This window comes from Nicotiana tabacum, chromosome 10 (genome assembly GCF_000715075.1).
Source record: "Nicotiana tabacum cultivar K326 chromosome 10, ASM71507v2, whole genome shotgun sequence".
In the NCBI taxonomy this organism is placed as follows: Eukaryota; Viridiplantae; Streptophyta; class Magnoliopsida; order Solanales; family Solanaceae; genus Nicotiana; species Nicotiana tabacum.
Window position 1 is genome coordinate 8,549,399 of NC_134089.1, and position 23,169 is coordinate 8,572,567.

General features: G+C 36.7%; 1 protein-coding gene across 1 annotated transcript; it reads left to right on the forward strand.

Moving 5' to 3' along the window:
- The first annotated feature begins 16,927 nt into the window (after positions 1-16,927).
- On the forward strand, positions 16,928-17,593 carry LOC142164975 (uncharacterized). The gene has a single exon (XM_075223637.1). It carries the CDS (start codon positions 16,928-16,930, stop codon positions 17,591-17,593), a length of 666 nt encoding a protein of 221 aa, XP_075079738.1.
- Positions 17,594-23,169: the final 5,576 nt, after the last annotated feature.

Here is a 23,169-nt window from a genome sequence, read left to right on the forward strand (position 1 = left end):
ATATATATATATATATATATATATATTAATTGATTACTTTATTTGAATTAATAAATATAGATATCTTATAATTAACTATATAAAAAACGAAAATATAAATATAAAAAAAAACTACCCATTCAAATTGGGTGGGAGTAGTTTCAAGTTGGAGTTTTTAAATTATTTTAAAATAAAAAAGCAAAAAAAAAAAATTCAATAGTAAAAAAAAAAGAGAGAAGAAAAACTACCCATTCAAATCGGGGAGTAGTTTCAAGTTGGAGTTTTAAAATAGTTTTAAAATAAAAATAAATATCTTATAATTAACTATAATTAGAAAATAAAAATAAAAATATATAAAAAAGTAACTACCTGTTCAAATTGGGTGGGAGTAGTTTCGAGTTGGAGTTTTTAAATTATTTTAAAATAAAAAAGCTATAAAAACGAAAAAAGAGGAAAAAAAAACTACCCATTCAAATTGGGGAGTAGTTCAAGTTGGAGTTTTAATATAATTTTAATATAAAAAACAAAATTGAAAAAATAATAAATTACTAATTCAAATTGGGGAGTAGTTTTAAGTTGGAGTTTTAAAATTATTTAAAAATAAAAAAATAAAAATAAAGTAATAAAAAAAACTTCAGAGAAAAATATTAAATAACGTAATATGCTAATGAAACTTTCTATTAACAAAGTAATAGTATTAAATATTGAAAGATATAATAAAGAAAAATACATAACAAAAACGTTATTCGATGCGCTGCATGTATAAGTCCCGTTAGTTTAACATAGATTTTATTCACTAAAATTTAGATAATATTATTAAGAACAACAGAATAAAATTTAAAATAAAAAAAATTCAATAGTAATAAATTATATATCTTCTCATATATTACAAAAAGAAAACGAATACTAAATATTGCTTAATATAATAAAGAAAAATAGAACAAAAAAGTTATTCACTGACTATATAAGTACGTTTGATTTAATAGAGATTTCATTATTGAGTATATCGTATTGACAAACAAGATGACAATTGAATTTTATTAAAGTAATACGATCTAATAGGATCAAACAAGCCTGATCCTAATTTAATTTAATTAATATTTTTTAAATATTGACCGCGCATTGTGCGGGTACGACTACTAGTACACCTTGTAAATATGGAAAAAATAAAAGTCAGATTTATTGTTGGCGTAAAAGAAATGTCTTTTTCCAATAAAAATAAATCTGACAGAAAATTCAAGGCGGCGATAATAAGTAGGGTTTCAGAGAGAGGCTCGTGGGCTGGGCTTAGTATAGGGGGTTGAGGAACAGGAATTGGTCCAATTGCTATGAATATAGAAATTTTACCAAGCAATTCTTCTTCTTTAAAGATTTCAATATTTGTTACAACTTTATTTATAAAAAATGTCCATATATTTGAAAATAAGTTGTTTTTTTGGTACAATTGAAAATAAGTTTTATCTTTATATACTTTCATTTAAAATACAGTAGTAGTAAAATATAGAAACGCCAATTTTTACTAATAATATTGAGCCAACACTAGTAAATAATTTTATTTGAAAACAATCGCAACTAGTCTAATTTTGCTATTATAGTATAACTAATCTTAAGATACGCGCATTGCGCGTGTACCCTATCTCAAAGAGTAATATTTTATTGGAAATTAGCTTGAGTTAATAAATGAAAATTAAGAAAAATCATAAGTTCTTATGAATACAATAAATTTATATACTTTGTAAATTAGGTGTTTATTGATATGAGTACACACACAAAACGCGCACCTGGAGATAATGTGTTTGAATTATACATAATTATAAAATAAAAATTAAAGAAAAATTCCTGAAATGATTAATGCCATCCCATTTAGCTAGCTCAATAAATGAAAAAATCTTATCATGTAGAAGTTTTCAAATGTCTTATTATGATTTATGAGGACTTATATATTTCAAAGATACAATAAAATAATGACAATTCATTTAGAATACATTCATACTCCAAATCAATGAGCGCAAATTTAAAAATTTACTTAATATTATTTTTAAATATATTTTGAGTTATAAAATAAGTACTTAAGAAAAATAGTTTAAATTCCTTATGAAGATAATATTGATCCTATTTTGCTAACTTGGTAAAGAACGAATGCCACATTTTCAATGAACCGATTTGCAGGCTTTTAGCTAATAGAAATATCACCTAAGTACTTAAAAATTTCTTTGTTAAACCTTCCTGGCGAAATCACAATTCAGGACTTTCAACATTTTATTTTTCCTTTTATGCTACCTACATTATTATTATTATTATTATTATTATTATTATTATTATTATTATTATTATTATTATTATTATTATTTTAATTTGATATAAAAGGAGAAGAATAATATCAACTGTAAGGGGGAAAAATTGCTAAGTAAATTTTTTATTTACCACCATCTTTTCTCTTTTGATCTAAATGCGTATATGTCTCTTTATTTTGAGGTTTATTCAGTCAAGATTTTTTTTGTTGTTTCTAATAACATTCCATTATAAATTGTGTAATAAATTCCAAATTAAAAATATTAGAAAAAAATTAATTGCAATTCTATTAACGTTATATTAATGCTTTATTATTTTTAAACTTAGTATAATATATATATATATATATATATATATATATATATATATATATATATATATATATAAATATAAATTTATTCAGTTCGATCAGGTATTTTTTATTTTATTTAAAAAATAAAAAAATTACCCTAAATATTCGTTGCGGTCATAGATTTTTATCGGACCTATAACTTTATCAAGAAAAACCTAATAATCGGTTGGAAAGGTCCTGTTAATTTGGTTTTCAGTTGAGTTTCATAGAATCATTGACATCCCCTATATAAAATCTAATGGGAACGTCTTGTTTATTTTCATAAAAACCAAATTTTAATTTTTTAATTTTTAAATAATATTTTTATTTTAGGTAAAATAGAAAGGAAAAAAACACACGATATTGTCTTGTTTGCTTAGAACTTTTTGAACATCTTTGTTCACTTGGCCTAGAAATTTTAGGAGCTTTTTGAATTTTCTTGCTATCATATCCTTCTTCACAATAATAGTAATCTTATTATTTTTAATTTGATAAATTAGGAAGTATTTAATAAATACATTTTAATTGATTTAATAATCATAAATATTAGGAATAAAAATATGGGAAATTATGATTTTGTTACCTAATTCGGGTAAGGAAAGAATTTATATAAGGTAAAAAGAAAAATTGATTTTAAAGAAGGAAAGATTTAAAAGTTTAATTAATTTTAAAATTTTAAATATTAGGAAAAATAAATAAATGACAAATTTGTGCAATCAAGATGTGCTTAATATCTAGTAAAGAAATATTTCGGATTTGATAAAAAACTATCTTATTCAATATGGACTATAATTTGAAAGAAATATTTTATCTTTTAAAGAGTATAAGTAAGTCCACTTTTGTTTTCTAGATTCAAGCAAACATGACGAGTTAATGCCAACTAAACAGCGCTTTAGAATGATCTAATGATCTTTCCAACAGGGAAAATTAACTTGAAGTAGTTTCAAACGTTGAGAAAAATAATTATAGAATACGCATGCTTTGCGCAATCAGACTCACATGATATAGAATACGTTTTGTCAAAATTATATTGCATTATAACATTGCAATAAGTAAGGATTTATATAAGATTATAAAATCTTATTTGATTTTAACTTCCTACGTGGTAGTTTAAATAAGGAAATATTCAATAACCTAAATTTACTTGACTTCAAATTCTAAATATTAGAAAAATAATTAAATTACAATTTTATCCAATATAAAATCTATTGTTAAAGGGTAAAAAAGGCGAACGATATTTCGCTAAAGGCCTTCGTGCTTTTAATATAGTATAGATTTGATTTTGGAAGTTACCAATGGACTAATAATGCCCTATTAAACATCGATGTCCAATATTCGTATTGGAGTCCAATTATATTCGATTTTGCGTCGCGTTAATGTCTATTTAAGCGGGAAGCGTTCCCTAATCGGATTTTTTTCATACTCATAGCTCGAGTCCAAAACATGTGGTTAAAGGTGAAGTGATCTTATCCATCCTAGCATAACTGATGTTACTAACTTCTACGCATTGATAGAACGTGAGAATAACATATAAAAAACCTCTCTAAGTTATATTCCTAAACAATAGTTATATTCCTATACAATAGTTATATTCCATCAAGACTATTCTACGAGTTTTGGAAACTTTTCCTAAATGCTTGTAGCCTCCTGTTTATAAGTATGGCGCGCTTCATACACATAAACAAGACTCTACTAACACGGCTTCATAGACCCTTAGGACTCCATAAACCTGAGGTTCTGATACCAAGTTTGTCACGACCCATTTTCTGAACAAGCCGGGACCGACACTCGATCACTAAACATGACCGAGCGAGCCATCTCTGCTTATCAAATCTATTATAACTCCAAACTTTATATGCAACAAGGCAATACTCCAACCAAATACTTTTGATTAATGTAAATATTTAAATAAATTAACTCCAAAACTTTATTCGTAATAACTACTAAATTTATGCTAAGTTATTATAAAAAAACATCTGAATCTTAACACGTTGACTATGTCTATGAATCCTCTACTAATAAACTGACGCACTGCTCAGGACATGAGATTTCCTGGCCAGTTCTCTAAGTAACAAAGAAATAACTAAATAAAGATGACTCTAAGGAATACTCCACGAACAAAGCGGAGCTCACCAATAGCACTGGAAGAGAAGGAAGTCCTAACTCGTAGCCTGCTCACCTGCAAATCCGGTTCCTACGTTGTGACGAAGACCAACGTAGGTTCCTAAAAGAGAACGTCAGTACCATCCATTGTACTCAGTGAGTCTCAACAACAGGGGGCGAAACTTTAATAACATATACATTATGAGCAAAGGTTCTAAATGCATGTAAAACATAAAACTTATAAGAATAATTCTAAATAATCGCAAAACAGCAGTTTTTGAATATTCTAAAAGAAATTCTTTTCTTTTTCTTTCTTAAAAAAATATACTTCACTTTATACTTTGGGAATTTAAACTATTCTAACTTAATTCTGTTTCAGTCACCATGTGATCGGCACGGGTTCGATCCCAACCTGATCGAATAGGCCCAATCCACGAGGTGTCACTCGCTTCATGGTTCTCAGCGCTCATCTCTCATACCTTAGCATGGCTAAGTAAATTCTTAGCAACGAGACCCTCGGCTCGTGTGCTCCCAACTTTGGCACAAGTAGTTTCAGGAAGTCAACGCCTTGGTCAGGACCCTAGGCCTGGACGATGACCCCTTCTCAGAATAAAAGATACTCCCAAAAATCTTTTCTTTCTAAAACTTCTTCTTGTGACTTCGCAAGTCTAAATCTTTTATACATACTCACATTGGTATCCTTAAATGTAAGGCATGACATAAGAATGGAATAAACATTCAAAAGTATTTATAAAGATTCTTGATCCTTCATGAATTTTAAACATGAAGATGGCATATAAGAATAACATAAAAATCTGAAATTTATGCACATAAATCTAAATAATCATCTAAACTTTAGCTAGAAAATAATTCTAAGCTAATAGGCACTTACTACTCTAATTAAGTATATATTAACTATTTTATGCACTTCATCAAACACCTTGTGTGCGTGCATTTGTGAGTTAAACTACTTTAGTAAAGGGTTATATCAACTCACCTCAAAACTCCTTGAGCCAATACGTAGACCCTAGTCCAATTTATACCCGTCAAACAATCGATTCTATAACAACCAGTGCATTTTAATCAATTTTAAAGTTTCATATCTAAACATGGAATTTACTGTTGATATAGAGGAAGAAGGGAATTAACTAATCATTTCTTACCTGTTACTACTTTAGGATGATTGACAATATGAAATTTTATATACCTGAGTTCAAGAATAAGTGAGTTATAATGAACCCTAGAATTTTTCCGTGCCTGAGCAATTCCTGGCTGCCTCAGTTCGTAAGGCTTTAAACGTTTTCTATGCCTGGCGTGAATAAACAGAACATTAGTTCTGTATTGCATTAAGGCTTTAAGCCTTTGCTTTTTGAATGACACACGTTTCTTACCCTTTCCAAGGCTTTAAGCCTTTTTTTTTTATGTTTTATTATTTTTGTCTTTTTGTTTTGTTTTGCCTTAACTAATAATTAATGATACCCACTTTTAAATATTACTGATATTAAAATTATTAATATTTCCCTAATTGTATATCCAATTATTTAAGTGTATTTATACACACACACACACACACACATATATATATATATATATATATATATATATATATATATATATATATATATATATATATATATATATATATATATATATATATATATTTCACTATAGGCAAGATAAAATAATAGTAATAATAATAATTCAGTTCTATAATTAGCATATCTTGAAACTTTTATAAATTTGAGGAGTGTTACAGGTTTGATAAACGTTTTGATCAAAAGCGGAATTCAGAAGATTTTGGAACATTAGGCTTGAATTCGATGTGATTTGGTGGATTTGATGTTGTTTGAGGTGTTTTGAAGATTGATATATGTTTGGATAGTGGTATATTACTTGCTTGTGCTTTTGGTTGAGGTCCCGGGGTCCTTGGAGTATTTTCGGATGGTTGTCGGAAAGTTAGGAGTTGGGAGTGTGCAGCTGAAGTTTTAGGACTACTGTCATAACCGCATCTGCGGTTGGAAGGCCGCAGACGCGACCCCCGCAGATGCGAAAGCTAGCCGCAGAAGCAGCCAAAGAGGGCATCAGCTGGAACCGCAGTAGCGGTTAAGGAAGCGCACATGCGATATCACAAGTGTGGGATTTGCATCGCATATGCGTGACTTGGACTTTAACTGAAAACCGCAGATGCGGTGGGCTAGGCCTTATAAGCGGGACTGCAGAAGCGGAAAATGGGCCGCAGGTGTGAAAACCCTGGGCCAGAAGGTATAAAAGATTTCCTTCGCGAATTTTTGGTTATTCCACCATTTCTAAGATGACTTTGGAGCTTTTTAGGAGATTTTGAAGAGGGATTCAAGGGATAACGTTTGGAGGTAAGATTTTTGAACCTAATAATCGATCCTATGGCATTATTTTACTGATTTAGCTTGAAATTAATGAAAATTAAGGGTTACAAATTTGAGAATTAGGGCTTGGTATTAGAGACCTTGACTTGAGGATTTGAGAGACCATTTGTGACTGGATTTTGGGACTTTTGATATGAATGAACTCGTGGGGAGATAAGGAGTTGACTGATATAAATTTTATCAAATTCTGAGACGTGGGCCCAGGGGTCGGGTTTTGGTTAATTTCAGGATTTGCGTGGTATTTTGATTACTTTCGATTGGGCTTTATTCCCTTAGAACATTTTTGATGGTTATGTACTAATTTCGGTAAGATTTGGAGCATCCAGAGGCTGATTCGAGAAGCAAAGGCATCACGGGCTAGAGTTTGGACCGGATAGAGGTGAGTAATGATTATAAATGTTGTCTTGAAGGTATAAAACCCCAGATTTCACATCGTTGTGCTATTTTGAGGTGACGCACATGTTTGATGACGAGCGTGGGGTTATGCACCGTTGGGGATTGTGACTTAGTCCATCCCGTATGACTGTTTTACCGTGTATTTGATTGAAAACTGTTTGCTATCATCATGTTTTGGGCTGAATGCCATATTTGGGCCTCGTGCCAACTGTTTTGGACCCTTAGGGGATTTTTACTACCTTTTCTCACTATTTTGACTTTATACTTGTACTTAGTCATGCTATATTCCATTGTTTTCATAACTCAACCATGTTTACTTTGTTTTGACATCTTAAATGATATTTTGAGCTGAGTATCATGTTTTACTGTGCCAGAGTGGCTTTTAGAGATTTCTGACTGAGTAGGGCCGAGGGCCTGTGTAGTGAGGATTATTATGGGATCGGGCTGCACGCCGCAACAGTGTTGTACTGATGATGATTATGAGGCCGAGGGCCTGAGTTGTACGCCACAAGGTGGCTTGATATGAGGCATAGAGCATGTATTATGCCACGAGATGACTTGATATTACACTTGGGCCGTAAAGGGCCCCTCTTGGAGTCTGTACACCCCAGTGAGCACAGGTACCCAGTGTGATATATGATATAGCCCGAGGTGCTGGTGTTGTTCCATGTTATTGCTCGAGGGGATGATTTTATGTGTTTATATTTTCTCGCTTCTTTTCATTTACTTGTTTAACTATTATAAAGGTGTTTTAAAGAAGCTTATACTGAACTAAGGTGTTTTATAAGATTTCACTGTTTTATTGCATTGTATTAGTGTTTACACTCCCTCTTTTAGCATGTTATTGTGTTTTACATGATTTCTTATCGCTTAGTCTTCATTTATTTTTATTACTCACTGAGTTTGAGTACTCACTTTACTCCCTGCATCCTGTGTGCAGATTCAGGAGCTTCGAGTCTTGCCAATGAGGGTTGATTGCTCCCAACAGGCTATTCGGAGTCCACTAGGTAGCTGCTCGGAGTTCGAAGCCCAGTGTTGCTCCCTCCTATCTTACTTTCTGTTTCTAGTTTTTTAATAGGTTGTATAAACTCTTTCAAACTCTTAGACACATGTTTAGATGCTCATGACTGGTGACACCCCGATGTCGGGCTGTGTTGTTTTCCGCAAATTGTACTAGTTCACTTTTATTTTGGGATTATTAGCATATTAATGACTTAAATTATGTTATTATAATTGTTTAAAATGAATTAGGTGTTTTTTCGGCTGGCCTCGTCTTCAGAAAGGCGTCATCACGACCGGGTCTGGGTGTAGGGTCGTAACAAGTTGGTATCAGAGCCTAGGTTACATAGGTCTCACAAGTTATGAGCAGGTTTAGTAGAGTCTTGCGGATCGGTACAGAGATGTCTGTATTTATCCTCGAGAGGCTGTAGAACCTTTAGGAAACTTCATATTCTTGAAATTCTTGTCATGCGAATCTATTGATCCGAGTACTAAACTTTTGTTATTCTATTCTCTCACAGATGGTGAGAGCACGTGCTATCGGTCAGGATAGACGACCACTAGTACTACCAGCTGTGGCCACTAAAGGCCGGGGATGCGGTCGAGGCCATGGTAAGGGTAGGGGTGTGGCCCACATAGTAGCTAGGGTAGCACCTACAAATCCACCAGCCGCCCCAGTTCACGATCAGGTTCCAGTTGTGGATGCTCCAGCAGCACTATCTCAGGCACAAGTTGTGCCCATTGTGATTCCAGGTCTTCTGGAGGCCCTGGCTCAGATTGTATCAGTATGCACTGGCCTAGTTCAGGCGGTCTCAGTTATTACAGCCGCAATTACTTCTCAGGCTGGGGGAGGCACTCAGACTCCCATCGCTCGCACACCTAAGCAGGTCGTGCAGGGACTTCAGACACCGGGGCACCTCTAGCCCAGCCGGTTGTAGCTGCTCAGGACTAGGTAGCTCCTGCCATGCCAGAGGACGAGCAACGCAGGTTGGAGAGGTTTGGTAGATGCCCAGGGTTTCTTGGACAAGTGTTAGAGGATTCTTCGTCTAGCGGGGTCGCTTTCACTACCTTTCAGTTTTCTGGAGCTGCCTTCACTTGGTGGGAGGCTTATGAGAGGTGTAGGCCTGTTAGTGCAACACCACTTACCTGGCAGCAGTTCTATGTTCTCTTTTTGGAAAATTATGTGCCACAGTCTCGTAGAGAGGAGCTGCACAAGCAGTTCGAGTGGTTGCGTCAGGGAGATTTGACTGTGACGTAGTATGATATGAGGTTCTAGGAGTTAGCTCGCCATGCTGTTTGGTTGGTTCCTACAGAGAGAGAGATAGAGAGGATTAGAAGGTTCGTTGATGGCCTCACATATCAGCTTCGTATTCTTATGACCAGGGAGAGGGTGTCTGGTTCTACTTTTGAGGAGGTTGTTGACATTTCTCGTGATATTGAGTCAGTTCGTCGCCAGGAGAGAGATGAGAGGGAGGCCAAGAGGCCTCAAGGATCTGGTAGTTATGGTGGTGCTCCTTCGAGGGGTCAGTTTTAACACGGCAGAGGCCGTCCATTCAGGCATGCTCAGCCAGCTTGCCCAGTTTATCGTGGGGCGTCATCGGGTCATGGTTCTCACAGTTCTTATTAGGGCCAGTCATCACTTAGTGCCCTTCCAGCTCAGAGTTCGTCCGGTGCTCCATCAGTTTAGGGTTCTTCTATGCCAGGTGCATCTGCTAGTCATTTCGGTGCTAGGAGTTCCCTTCAGTCCCTGTCTCCAGCACCCGAGAGTTGCTATGAGTGTGGAGATATGGGTCATATATGGAGGTAGTGTCCTCATCGTCTTGGGGGTTCATCTCAGCAGAGGAGTTGGCCATCGGCTTCAGCACCAGTTACTTCACCACCACCCACCCACCTAGCTAGGGGTAGAGGTCAGTCAGCTAGGGGACGCCCTAGAGGGGGAGGTCGATTAGGTGCCGGTCAGGCCTATTTATATGCACTTCCAACTAGACCCGATGCTATTGCTTCAGATGTTGTGATCATAGGTATCGTCTCAGTCTGTCGCAGAGATGCCTCTGTATTATTTGATCCCAGTTCCACTTATTCTTATGTGCCATCATACTTTGCTCGTTATTTGGATATGCCCCGTGAGTCTCTTGTTTCATCGGTTCGTGTATTTACTTCGGTGGGCGATACTGTTGTTATAGACCGTGTGTACCGGTCATGTGTGGTGACTATTGGGGGTCTGGAGACCCGAGTGGATCTATTGTTGTTATGTATGATAGACTTTGGTGTTATATTGGGCATGGATTGGCTATCTCTGTGTCGTGCTATTTTGGATTGTCATGCTAAGACAATGATATTATCTATGCCGTGTGTGCCATGGATTGAGTGACGAGGTTCGACTGATCATGTTCCCAGTAGGGTAATTTCATTCTTGAAGGCCCAGCATATGGTTGGGAAGGGTTGTCTTTCATATCTAGCCTTTGTGAGGGATGTCGGTGCAGAGACTCCTAGTATTGATTCTGTTCCTGTTGTGAGGGATTTTCCTGACGTGTTTCTTGCAGACCTGTCGGGCATGCCACCGGACATGGATATTGATTTTGGTATTGATTTGGTGCTGGGCAATCAGCCCATTTCTATTTCGCTATATCGTATGGCACCAGCGGAGCTGAAGGAGTTAAATGAGTAGCTTCAGGAACTCCTTGATAAGGGGTTCATTCGGCCTAGTGTGTCGCCTTGGGGTGCGCCAATTCTATTTGTGAAGAAGGATGGCACTATGAGGATGTGCATTGATTATAGGCAGTTGAACAAAGAAACAATTAAGAAAAACTATTCTTTGCCTCATATCAATGATTTGTTTGACCAGCTTCAGGGAGCGAGAGTGTTCTCCAAGATTGATCTCCGTTCAGGTTATCACCAGTTGAAGATCAGAGACTCGGATATTCTTAAGACAGCTTTCAGGACCCGATATGGTCATTATGAGTTCTTGGTGATGTCTTTTGGGCTGACCAATGCCCCAACAACGTTCATGCATTTGATGAACAACGTGTTTCGACCTTATCTCGACTCGTTTGTCATAGTCTTCATTGATGATATTCTGATATACTCACATAGTCAGAAGGAGCATGCAGAGCATTTGAGATTTGTGTTGCATAGATTGGAGGAGGAGCAACTTGATGTTCCGGAGATTTCAACACATTTAACACAAATTGCTTAGATTTTAGCTTGTTTTAAATGCAATTATCTTTTATATTTATGTAATTTTAATGTTTTGCAGTGTATGAGGTTTAAGGACCCAAGAACATGGAAATGAAATCAAAAAGCTGCAAAAGGACAAGAAAAGGGCAAAATGCGGTCGCAGATGTGAGAATGCGGACCACAAATCCAACATGGGGACCACATATTGCTTAGAGGAACTGCAAAGCCAAACAGTCTGTTGGCCAAATTCAAGCGCAAGAAATGCGGTCCATTATGCGATTGCATAACAGGTTTGCGGGCCACATAATGGATCACAAACTCGCTGTAGAAGTTGCTGAAGCTGGAAATATAGTGACATTATGCAGTCGCAAATCAACAATGCGGACCGCATAACCAAGATGCGACGACTACCTGGAAACTAGGATTCGAAGATACAATAGCTTTGACGAGAATGCGGACCGCATGTCTGTTATGCGACAGATATGCGGTCGCATAATCAACTTGGAGGGGCATTTTTGTCCGAAATTGGTCCCCGAGTTTTAGCCCACTATAAATGGATTTATTAGGGTTTTGTGGGGGTATCTTGTCTGGTTTTTGAGCTATGTTCCATCCTTTGAATATTCCTCTCTTTTGGAAGCTTTAGGAGTGAAGAATCTTGCACTTTGTAAGCTTTATGACATTTAATATTTTCATCTTTTTGTATTTTAGCATGAGCAGCTAACTTTAAATACTAAGGTTGTGGACCCTAAATGGGTGTTATGTTAATGAGTATTTAACATTGAATATATATATAATGGTTGGTTAATATATATTTATTTCTCATTCTTCAGTTATTGTTGGTGGTTGCAAATATTAACAAGAGTCATTAAACTCTTTCTTTACTTGGAAAAGTGAGTTAGAGTTTGGTAGAAGTAAATATCAAAGACTCAAGGCTTTAAACCTTGTTTAATAGAATCGCTTAGGAATAAGTGGGTTTTATTTTAGCATAAATTGATTGCTCTTAATTGCAACTCTTTTATATTTGAAAAAATCATAAAGAGGAAATACTACCCAACTATTGAAAAATATTGGGTAGTCATTTAGAAATCATTTGCATATCTAAAGAACCTTCCATTAGAAATATATTATATTAACACCGATAGCTCTACATTTCATTGAAGGGGACACAACCTTGGTTTCCTTAGTCAAATTATTTACATTCTCAATGTTACAATTAGTTATCTCTTCAAATCACAATCATATCATACTCTTGTTACGATTAACAGAATAGAATTATGACCTAAGTCAAGTAGCACACTACTCGACTAACCTTTTCATGCCTATTCCCTATGGGATTCGACCCCAACCTTGTTGGGTTATTATATCTGACACCGACCTCCTTACACTATTTAATTAAAGTGTAATTTGAGCGTATCAAATTTTGGCGTCGTTGCCGGGCAATACGGTTTTGAAATTACTAATTAGTGTGTGCTTTGCTTTACGTCTTATTCTATTCCATCACACTTTGCTTGTTTTGCTTGGTGTTGATAGGAAGACATGGCCGAATATGAGGAAGAAATGGAAGAAAATCCTTTTGCGGACATAGGTGAGTACATTGAGGATACAAATGCTATTGTACCTCCGGTTGTTGGTGCTGCAACTTTCAAAATGGAACATGATTTAATCCTAATGCTCAAAGCGGAGGGGTTTTTCAGGAATTTCACTGATGATGATCCGACACAACATCTTAGAAACTTCTTGGGTGTGTGTGCGATGCATAAGCATAACAACGTCTCAGATGATGCCCTAAGGTTGAGAGTGTTCAAGTACTCACTAGTTGGGGACGCAAGGAAATGGCTTCAAAATATGCTACCAAATTCCATTCATTCTTGGCTTGAACTTGTCCGAGCATTCTTAGCTAAATGGTTCCCGCAAAGTAAGAAATCTGAGCTCCGGGATAAAATTTTCTTTTTCAAGCAAGTACCGGGAGAACATCTACATAAGGCATGAGATCGATTCAAGTTATATGGTTAGGTCTCCCAATCATAGTTTTCCAGATTCTATCTTGTTGGAGAAATTCTACATGGGGTTAGATCCTATGAACCAATCTATAGCCAAGAATGCAGCTGATGGATCTTTTATGGAGAAAACATTTGCAAGGGTCACACAAATCCTTGACAAAATGGCACAACATAATCAAGCTTGGAACTCAGAGGACACCACAGGTGGAATTGCATATGGTTCTCCCTCTTTGACCACCATGATTAAGGAGAATCAAGAAAGAGATCAAGTAATTGCAGGGCTTGCCACCAATGTCAATGTGTTGACAAAACTGTTCACTGAAAGCCAAACGAAGAAGGTAAATGTGGTGGAAGATGTGTAACCATCATCAAGTGAAGATTATGAGGAAGCCAACTATGTCAACAACTCTCAAAGAGGCTATCAAAGGCAACAATACCAAGGTCAAGGACAACAAAATCAATGTAGGCCTAACCTGCAAGGGCAAGGCAACCAACAATGGCGAAATGACCAAGGTGGCTCAAATCAAGGAAATTGGAATAACAACAACAACTTCTCAAATCAGAGTTCAAACCCTTATGTTCCTCCAAAGGGTTAATATTCAAATCAAGGTTCCTCAAATGATTCCAAGTTGGAAAGCATACTTGAACGGGTATTGCAAAATCAAGAGAAGTCTGACACTTCTATGAGGAATATGACCGAGCTTGTTGGCTCTCATACTGCATCTATTCAAAAATTGGAGATGCAAATGAGAGATCTCTCTAGGGAACAAAATCCAAAGCAAAAGGGAATACTTCCTAGTGACACAATTGCGAACCCAAAGAGTAGTGGGAGTGGCCCAACTTCTCATATCATGGCAATTACTACTCAGAGTGGGAAGGTACTACAAGGAGAGAGTGAACAAGTGGTTGAAGTAGAAGAGTCCGAGAGGTTGAGGTTGAAGAGCCAAGTGTTGTTGAAGTTGAAAAGGTTACAGAATAGTTGAAAGTGAAGAAGTAAATCGGGAAGAGGTAAAGGAAAAGGTAAAAGAGACACCAAAAACTCTAACACCTATTCCTAAACCTCCTCCTTCATTCCCTCAAAAACTTGCTAGGAAGGTTGATGATAGCAAACTCGAAAAGTTCTATGACATTCTCAAGCAGTTATCGGTGAATATTCCATTTGTGAAAGCATTTCAAGAGATGTCGGGTTTTGCTAAATATTTGAAAGACTTGATCACCAAGAATAGAACCACCAAGAATAAAGTGGTGAATATGACTCACCGGGTTAGTTCCATCATTACAACATCCACTGTTCAAAAGAAAGAAGACTCGAGAGCTTTCACCATTCCATGTACTATTGGGGCACATGATTTTGCAAGAGCCCATTATGATAATGGGACTAGCATCAACTTAATACCTCTTGCCATTTACAAGCAAGCAGGGTTAGGTATGCCAAGGCCCATAAATATGAGATTGAAAATGGCTGATCGTTCCATAAAGAGACTGGTGGGAATTATTGTTGATGTGCTTGTAAAAGTGGGACAGTTTCATTACCCGCCGATTTCATAATCCTTGATTGTGCAGTTGACAAAGAAATCCCTATCATCTTGGGAGACCATTCCTTGCCACAGGAAGAGCACTAATGGATTCGGAACGGAATGAGATCAAATTCTGTATGAATGATGAAGAGGTTACATTCCAAGAAAGCAAGGGTATGAAACTACCACATGAATATTAAAGCATCTCGGTGATTGATGTTGTTGATGAAGTGGAAGACGCAGTTGAAATGAAGATGGAAGAACAATGCCTCGGTGTGGCATTGGTGGCTATTTTGGTAAACTTCAATGGTGAAGATATAGAGGGATATATGGAATCAGTCAATGCATTGGAGGGGCTTAGGTCCTACACTTATGCTCCGAAGAAGCTCTCTCTCGACTTGGAGAATAGAGCCACTCCTCCCGCAAAGCCTTCTATATTGAGCCACCACAACTAGAACTCAAACCACTTCAACCACACTTGAGGTATAAATTTCTTGGCTCAAATGATACTCTACTGGTAATCATTTCTTCTTTGTTGAATGATGTGTAGGTAGAACAACTGTTAGATGTCTTGAAGGAACATAAGCAAGCTATTGGGTGGACAATTGCGGACATCGGAGGGATTCCCGCTGGAATTTGCGAACACAAGATCCAATTGGAGAATGAGACTAAACCAAGTGTGGAGCATCAACGACGATTGAACTCGACCATGCAGGAGGTGGTAAAGAAAGAAATAATCAAGTGGTTGGATGCCGAGATAGTCTACCCCATTGCCGATAGTTCTTGGGTGAGCCCGGTGCAATGTGTGCCACAAAAGGGAGGCATGACCGTGATTGAAAATGATAAAATTGAGCTCATACCAACAAGAACGGTGAATGGATGGACGGTGTGTATGGATTATCGGAAGCTCAACAGTGCCACGTGCAAAGATCATTTCTCTATGCCTTTTATTGATCAAATGCTTGATCGGCTAGCAGGAAGGTCATTCTATTGCTTTCTTGATGGATATTCCGGTTACAACCAAATCAACATAGCATTGGAGGACCAAGAGAAGACAACATTCACTTGCCCTTATGGAACTTTTGCCTTTATTCGGATGTTGTTTGGTTAGTACAACGCTCCGGCTAGTTTTCAAAGATGCATGATGTACATCTTCTCAGACATGGTAGAGTATTTTCTAGAGGTTTTCATGGACGACTTCTCAGTGGTAGGTGAGTCTTTTGAGCATTGTCTTAACAATCTTAGACAAGTGCTCAAGAGATGTGAGGAGACCAACCTTGTGCTTAACTGGGAGAAATGCCACTTCATGGTGGATAAAGGTATTGTCTTGGGTCATAAAATTTCAAAACATGACATAGAGGTTGACCGGGCAAAGATCGAGATCATTTCCAAGCTTCCTCCACTTATTTCAATTATAGGTGTCCGAAGTTTCTTGGGGCATGACGGATTCTATAGGCATTTCATTAAGGATTTTTCCAAAATTGCAAATCCTATATGCAAACTCCTTGAGAAAGATGCAAAATTTGTGTTTGACGAGAAGTGCCTCAAAGCCTTTGAGGAATTGAAACAAAAGCTCACCACGACATCTATTATTGTCCCACCGGATTGGTCTCTTCCATTAAAACTCATGTGTGACGCCAATGGTATAGCTATTGGGTAGTGCTTGGCCAACGACATAACAAGGTTCTCCACCCAGTCTATTATGCAAGCAAGACACTCAGTGGCACGCAAATGAACTATACGGTGACTGAGCAAGAACTTCTTGCCATTGTCTATGCCTTTGAGAAGTTCCGGGCATATTTGTTAGGATCCAAGGTGATAGTGTACCCAGACCATGCTGCTCTTCGCTATCTTATGGAAAAGAAGGATGCAAATCCTAGCTTGATTCGGTGGGTTCTGTTGTTGCAAGAATTTGACTTCGAAGTCAAAGATAGAAAAGGGACGGAAAATCAAGTGGTGAATCATTTATCAAGGCTTGAAGAGGCAGGGAGACCAAAGGAAGATCTTGGAATCAACGATGCTTTCCCGGATGAACACATATTGGCATTATCTAACACTTTTGCTCCTTGGTACGCCGATATTGCCAACTACTTGGTTAGCGACCTTATTCCAGATGGATTGGAAGCTTATCAGAAGAAGAAGTTTTCGAGAGATTGTCGGCAGTACTATTGGGAAGAACCATTCTTGTTCCGTGTTTGTTCTGATAACATCATCAGAAGGTGTGTTCTAGAAGAGGAGATTATGTCAATTCTAAAGGCATGCCACGACTCACCGGTCGGGGGTCACCATGGGGGAAATCGAATGGCGGCAAAGGTGCTTGAATGTGGTTATTATTGGCCGTCGATTTATCATGATGCCAATCAAATGGTCAAGGCTTGTGACCAATGTCAAAGTTAAGGATCAATCTCCAAGAGTCATGAAATGCCAATGCACTTTGTGATGGAGATAGAGATCTTTGATGTGTGGGGAATTGATTTTATGGGCCCCTTTGTGAGCTCTTATGGTATGAAATATATCTTGGTGGCTGTGGACTATGTGTCCAGATGGGTTGCAACAATTGCCTTACCAAACAACGAGGCAAGGAGTGTGACCACATTCTTAAAGAAAAACATATTCACGCGATTTGGCACTCCTAGAGCCATTCTTAGTGATGGTGGGTCTCACTTCTGTAACAAGGTTTTCACGGGGCTACTAGAGAAATATGGCATCAAGCACAAGGTGGCCACACCTTATCATCCCCAATCAAGTGGCTAAGTTGAAGTTTCCAACTGGGAGATAAAGAATATTCTAGCAAAGACTGTTAATGCAAATAGGACCGACTGGTCAAGGAAGCTAGATGCGTTGTGGGCATACCGCACGGCGTACAAAACCCCTATTGGCATTTCTCCATATCGGTTAGTCTTCGACAAGGCTTGTCATCTACCCGTATAACTGGAGCACAAAGCCATGTGGGCTTTAAAAAGGTTAAACTTGGACTGGGCTGAAGCTGCAAATTTGAGGTTAACACAACTCAATGAAATGGAGGAATTCCGTTTCCATGCATATGAAAGTGCAGCTGTGTACAAAGAAAGGATGAAGTTCATTCACGACAAAAAGATCTTGAAAAGGGAGTTCAAGTCGGGTGACTTGGTTTTGCTCTTCAACTCAAGGCTCAAATTATTTTCGGGCAAGCTCAAATCAAAATGGTCCGATCTGTTCAAGGTGGTAGATGTCTCCCCTTTTGGAGCTGTGGAATTAGAATCGGAGGATGGGCTCCGAATCTTCAAAGTAAATGGCTAGCGAGTCAAGCACTACTTGGGCACAGATGGAGAAAAACACTTGGTGGAACAGTTGGCTCTCAAAGATGGTCCACGCACGACCAATGAGTGAACCCAAATAAAGGCCAACTTCGTCCTGCCGCGACGTTAAATCAAGCGCTTCATAGGAGGCAACCCATGTGTGGTAATATCCTTTTTGTCCTTTAAATTTTAACTTTTGTTAAATAGATTTAATTGAGCAATTTAAAGTATGTGTTTGAGTGCAGGTGATTCAAAAGATCATAACACAGGGTAAAATTACGTGTAAAAGGGAAGAAAAGTCACCATGGGCAGTCTACTACACATATGCGGTCGCATTTTAACTATGCGGACCACATAGTGGTCGCAAACCTGGGCATTTTGTTTGGAAAATATTGATGGTAGAAATGCGGCGAGGACGTGCACTTTGTGGACTGCATTTCAGTTATGCGATCGCACAAGTGCACCACATTGTGTCCATAAGAAGCTCAAGTTGAAACCACCGCATAACACTTATGCGGTCGCATAAGGTGTTATGCGGTGACTTATCCACTGCAAAATTCACAGATAAGTGTCGCACCTCCTTTTTCCGCGCCCGCGAGGGTGCGTAGGGAGTTTTCTCCAATTAAAGGACAGTCGAAACGGCATTGGTTTATTTGTTTCAGAGTCGCCACTTAGGAATTTTAAGGCGTCCCAAGTCACCAGTTTTAATCCCTGAATTGAGGAGAATATGACTCTGTTTGTTATTCTGCGAACCAAAAATCCTGAGTAAGGAATTCTGTTAATCCGGAAGAAGGTGTTAGGCATTTCCGAATTCCATGGTTCTAGCATGGTCGCTCAACTGTTTTTATTCTTGGCTTAATTATCTTGATTTTACTAAATACATTTTTTATTGCATGATTTTGTTACCGCTTTTATTTAGATTGTTTACAATTATATAAACGAATTACGCGTACGTATACTCGTATTATATACCTTTTATAATCATAAAGAATCATGCCACGCATACGTGTACATAAAAAGGTTGATAATATTTTTTATATTTTTATTATAAAAAAATCATACGTTCGAAGTTAGAAATAAAATTAAGAACATCGTCGCCCTTGTATGATTAAACAGTGAACTGCACATTTCGGGTTATATGAAATTATTTTAACATCCTTGGAGAAATCCCTTTTATTAAATATTCGCTCGAAGTTGTGCGAACGCATAATCCGAATTTGCTTTTAAAAATATAATCAGGTTACGCGAACGCATCCCTAATCGCGCAAAATATTCGTAATGGTATTACGGATTTTCCACAAATTGTTTATTATATCCATACATTTTTATGTGAAAATCATGAGAAATTCCCATTTTTGAGATGCCCTTAAATTCTTTGAAAAGAATTCACAGTTTATTAAATGTTGACCGCTGATTATATTTTTCGCGTATGAATTACATTCCTCCAAGCTATTCAAATTTAAAGATAAGAAATAAACATATGATTAACACTATTTTTTAGTAAATACAACATATGTATACTAAAAATGTGAATAGCGTATGAAACTAAAAAAATCAGTTCTTGAAAGGAAATGATATTTTCGGAGAATTCTCATAATTCTTTTTGCAACGAATGCTATTTTTGCACTCTTAAAATTGTTACACGTTATAAATCTAATCTACTTCTACATCGCTTGTTCTTAATCTGATATGCATGATTATTTTAGTTAATTCAGCTTATGATTGAGTTTGGGATACACATAACCGAAACGATTTCTATTCTCAACCTATGCGAACTATTGGAAAACGCTAACTTTCGCATTGTAAAATTCCTAGGCCATTTGTTATTAAAAAAGAGAACAAATCTACCTGTTGACTTAATAAAATGATATTGCATACAACATTATTCGCCATATTTTGACATTGTGAACATAACGGATTTTACTAATGCAACTTTCAACTATTGATTGTAAACATAACCATTGTTACGCCATAATATAGCAAAATGCAACCAACATCACCTAGATTTAAACAACAACTAACTAACTAACAAAATAAACCAATAATGTATTTTTTCCTTGATATTTCCATATTATGCTGTACCTAACTAACAATACCATAAAGTTTAAATAATGGCCAACTTTCTGCCATGTTCCTTATTTTGACAGTTCAAATATAACTAAACTAATGAGATTTCGAAATGGATAACATTATTACAAAGCTTTTATACGAATTTCAAAATAAGACAATTAACTTATAGCCATCGTGTCGAACTCACTACTAGTTAACCAACATGAAGCAAAGCTGAAATTTAAACTAATGAACTTAGACGAATGGAAAACAGAATTATAATTTCCAAGCTTCATTTATTTGTCATGTTGAAGCTCTTCACAATATGAGTTTAAAAGATATGTACATGGAAATGAAAGTAGAAGAAGTAAATTTCAGCAGTAGCAGCAGTAACAAAATCAGCAGAATACCAGTATTTCCCCAGATTTGAGCAATAATAGGACCCGAGGAACCCAGATGCACAGTAACAGTATTTTTAAGAAATTTCAGATTTTTAACTGAACAATGGGATCAAATAAATCCGGACAGATTCAATGAAAGAATAATATTTCTGATTTTGAGACTTTAGACAAAGCAGACTGAAAAAGCTTTCAATTTCAAAACACAGAGTCAGCTTCAATACTAGTTTCCGATATAGAATTCTGTTTTACTGTTTCTGTTTTCCTTTCTTAACTTCTATCCAGATTTTTCTCTCTGTGTGTATGTATTTCTATGTGTATTAAAATCTCAGTCCAAAATCTGAGTTCTTAAATCTCTCTCTAAAATTAGATTTTTTTTCCTCTTCAAATCAGATCTCAGTTTTCCTTCTTTTTTAAATCTCTCTCTCAAAAATCTGATCTCTCTCTTAAAAAATCTCTCTTTCTTAAAATCAGATCCTGTATTTATACAGGTCTGCCTTTTTTCTTTTCAGTGCTGCCTGGACCCTTTTCTCTTTTAAAAATCAGAAAGTCCCATTAAAAATCTGTTTTTCTACTTTAAATCTCATTAAGTGACCTTTTCCCTGATTTTCAGCATCCCATTACCCTTTGTTTCCCATTATCTCATTAAGTAATAGCCATTATCACTCCACTATCAGCACACTATTATTATCACATTACCCTACTGTTTCTATCCCAAAAATACCCTTGAAAACCTACTGTTATTACTGCCCATTAATACAAAATCAAAATCTATTACAAAACAGAAAAAATCTGTTCAAACCTAATTATCAACCTTATTTAAAACAGCTAATACCAATTCTCTTAAGTTCTGGACTGAATCTTAACTGAGAATGCACTTTTCTAACACAATGGTATCTAATCAATATTTGTGAGATTGAATTTAAACCTAATATCACAACAAATTATACTGAATTCAACATAACAAGTCAAACTGAATTTCAGCATTGAACTAAGATCAAACAAACACAGGAGCATTGTCAATATACTGACAATGCCCTGAAACTTAATGTTCAGACAATAACATATACACAACACTTATTTTGACAGATTCACATAAACCAGGATGATTTAACTGACGAGTATTAATTAAAACTGATTATTTACAACAATCGTCAACAAATAACCGATAACAGATTATTTCAAATAGCATTTTCAGAAACAGGATTCTATGATGTAACTACTCGACGAACTTAATCGAGTCGATTACTCACATTGTAAATAATCATAACCAACAGAAACAATTCATATTTTGATCAAGTAGACGGGTAGGAGACAGAATCACAGAATTAAATAAACAAAAATATGAAAAATTTCACAGGTTATTAAAACAAACTATACATACGTAGGAAACAAAAAGAAGTATAAAAAAATACCTCTGAATCCTTAATTTCACGGACCCAAGCTTGACTTTGAATTCGGACCTTTTTGAAATCAAACAGACCTTAGTCGAAGTATTTTCAACTGAAAATACTTCGACTAAGGTCGATTAGACCCCAATCTTCTATTTAACTCGGGCAAATTCCATGTTTTGAAATTTTTAGGGTTTTTGATTCTTGGATCCTAAATTCGAACACTTCTGGGAAGATTCGAAGGGAACTAAAGATGACACAAGGGTGAGGGAGGCCTAGAGGTCATCTGGTGTTAATTTGGAACGAATCTGAGTGAGTTCATTTGATTCGAACCTTCAAAAGAAGATTCGAAGAGTTCTGAGGGGATTCGAACCAAACCAACACTGGATCCATAGCTAAGGTAGTTAGGGGAAGCTACGGTGTGAATTTGGAGACCATCGGAGAGGGTTGAGTTTTCAGACCAACCTTCGATTTAAGATTCGAAGAGTTGGGGTCTGATTCGAAGGAAACTAATCCTGGATCCGTAAAGAGGGGGTTGTGATAAGTCTGCGGTGTTAAGGTGGTGACCGGCGGCGTTGTTGCCGCCGAGTTTCAGGCAATGGAGAATGAGGGCGGCTAGGGTTAGGGGTGTGATTCAGAGAAGACGATGAACAGTAAGGAAGGGGGGGGGAGGGTGTTAAGTTAGGGGGCCGGGGTAGGGATTTGGACTTTATATAGGGGAAGGGTGGATTAATCTTGACCGTTAGATCAAGCATGATACACGGTTAAGATCAGTTCATTAAACCAAACGATGTCGTTTGGTTTAATGTCAGGGTCGGGCTGAGTCGGGGCAATGGGTCGGGTAAAGGTTACGGGTA

Bases quoted from the DNA above. Each gene is read 5' to 3' on its own strand.
- LOC142164975 (XM_075223637.1), top strand. From the start codon at position 16,928: ATGAACTATACGGTGACTGAGCAAGAACTTCTTGCCATTGTCTATGCC.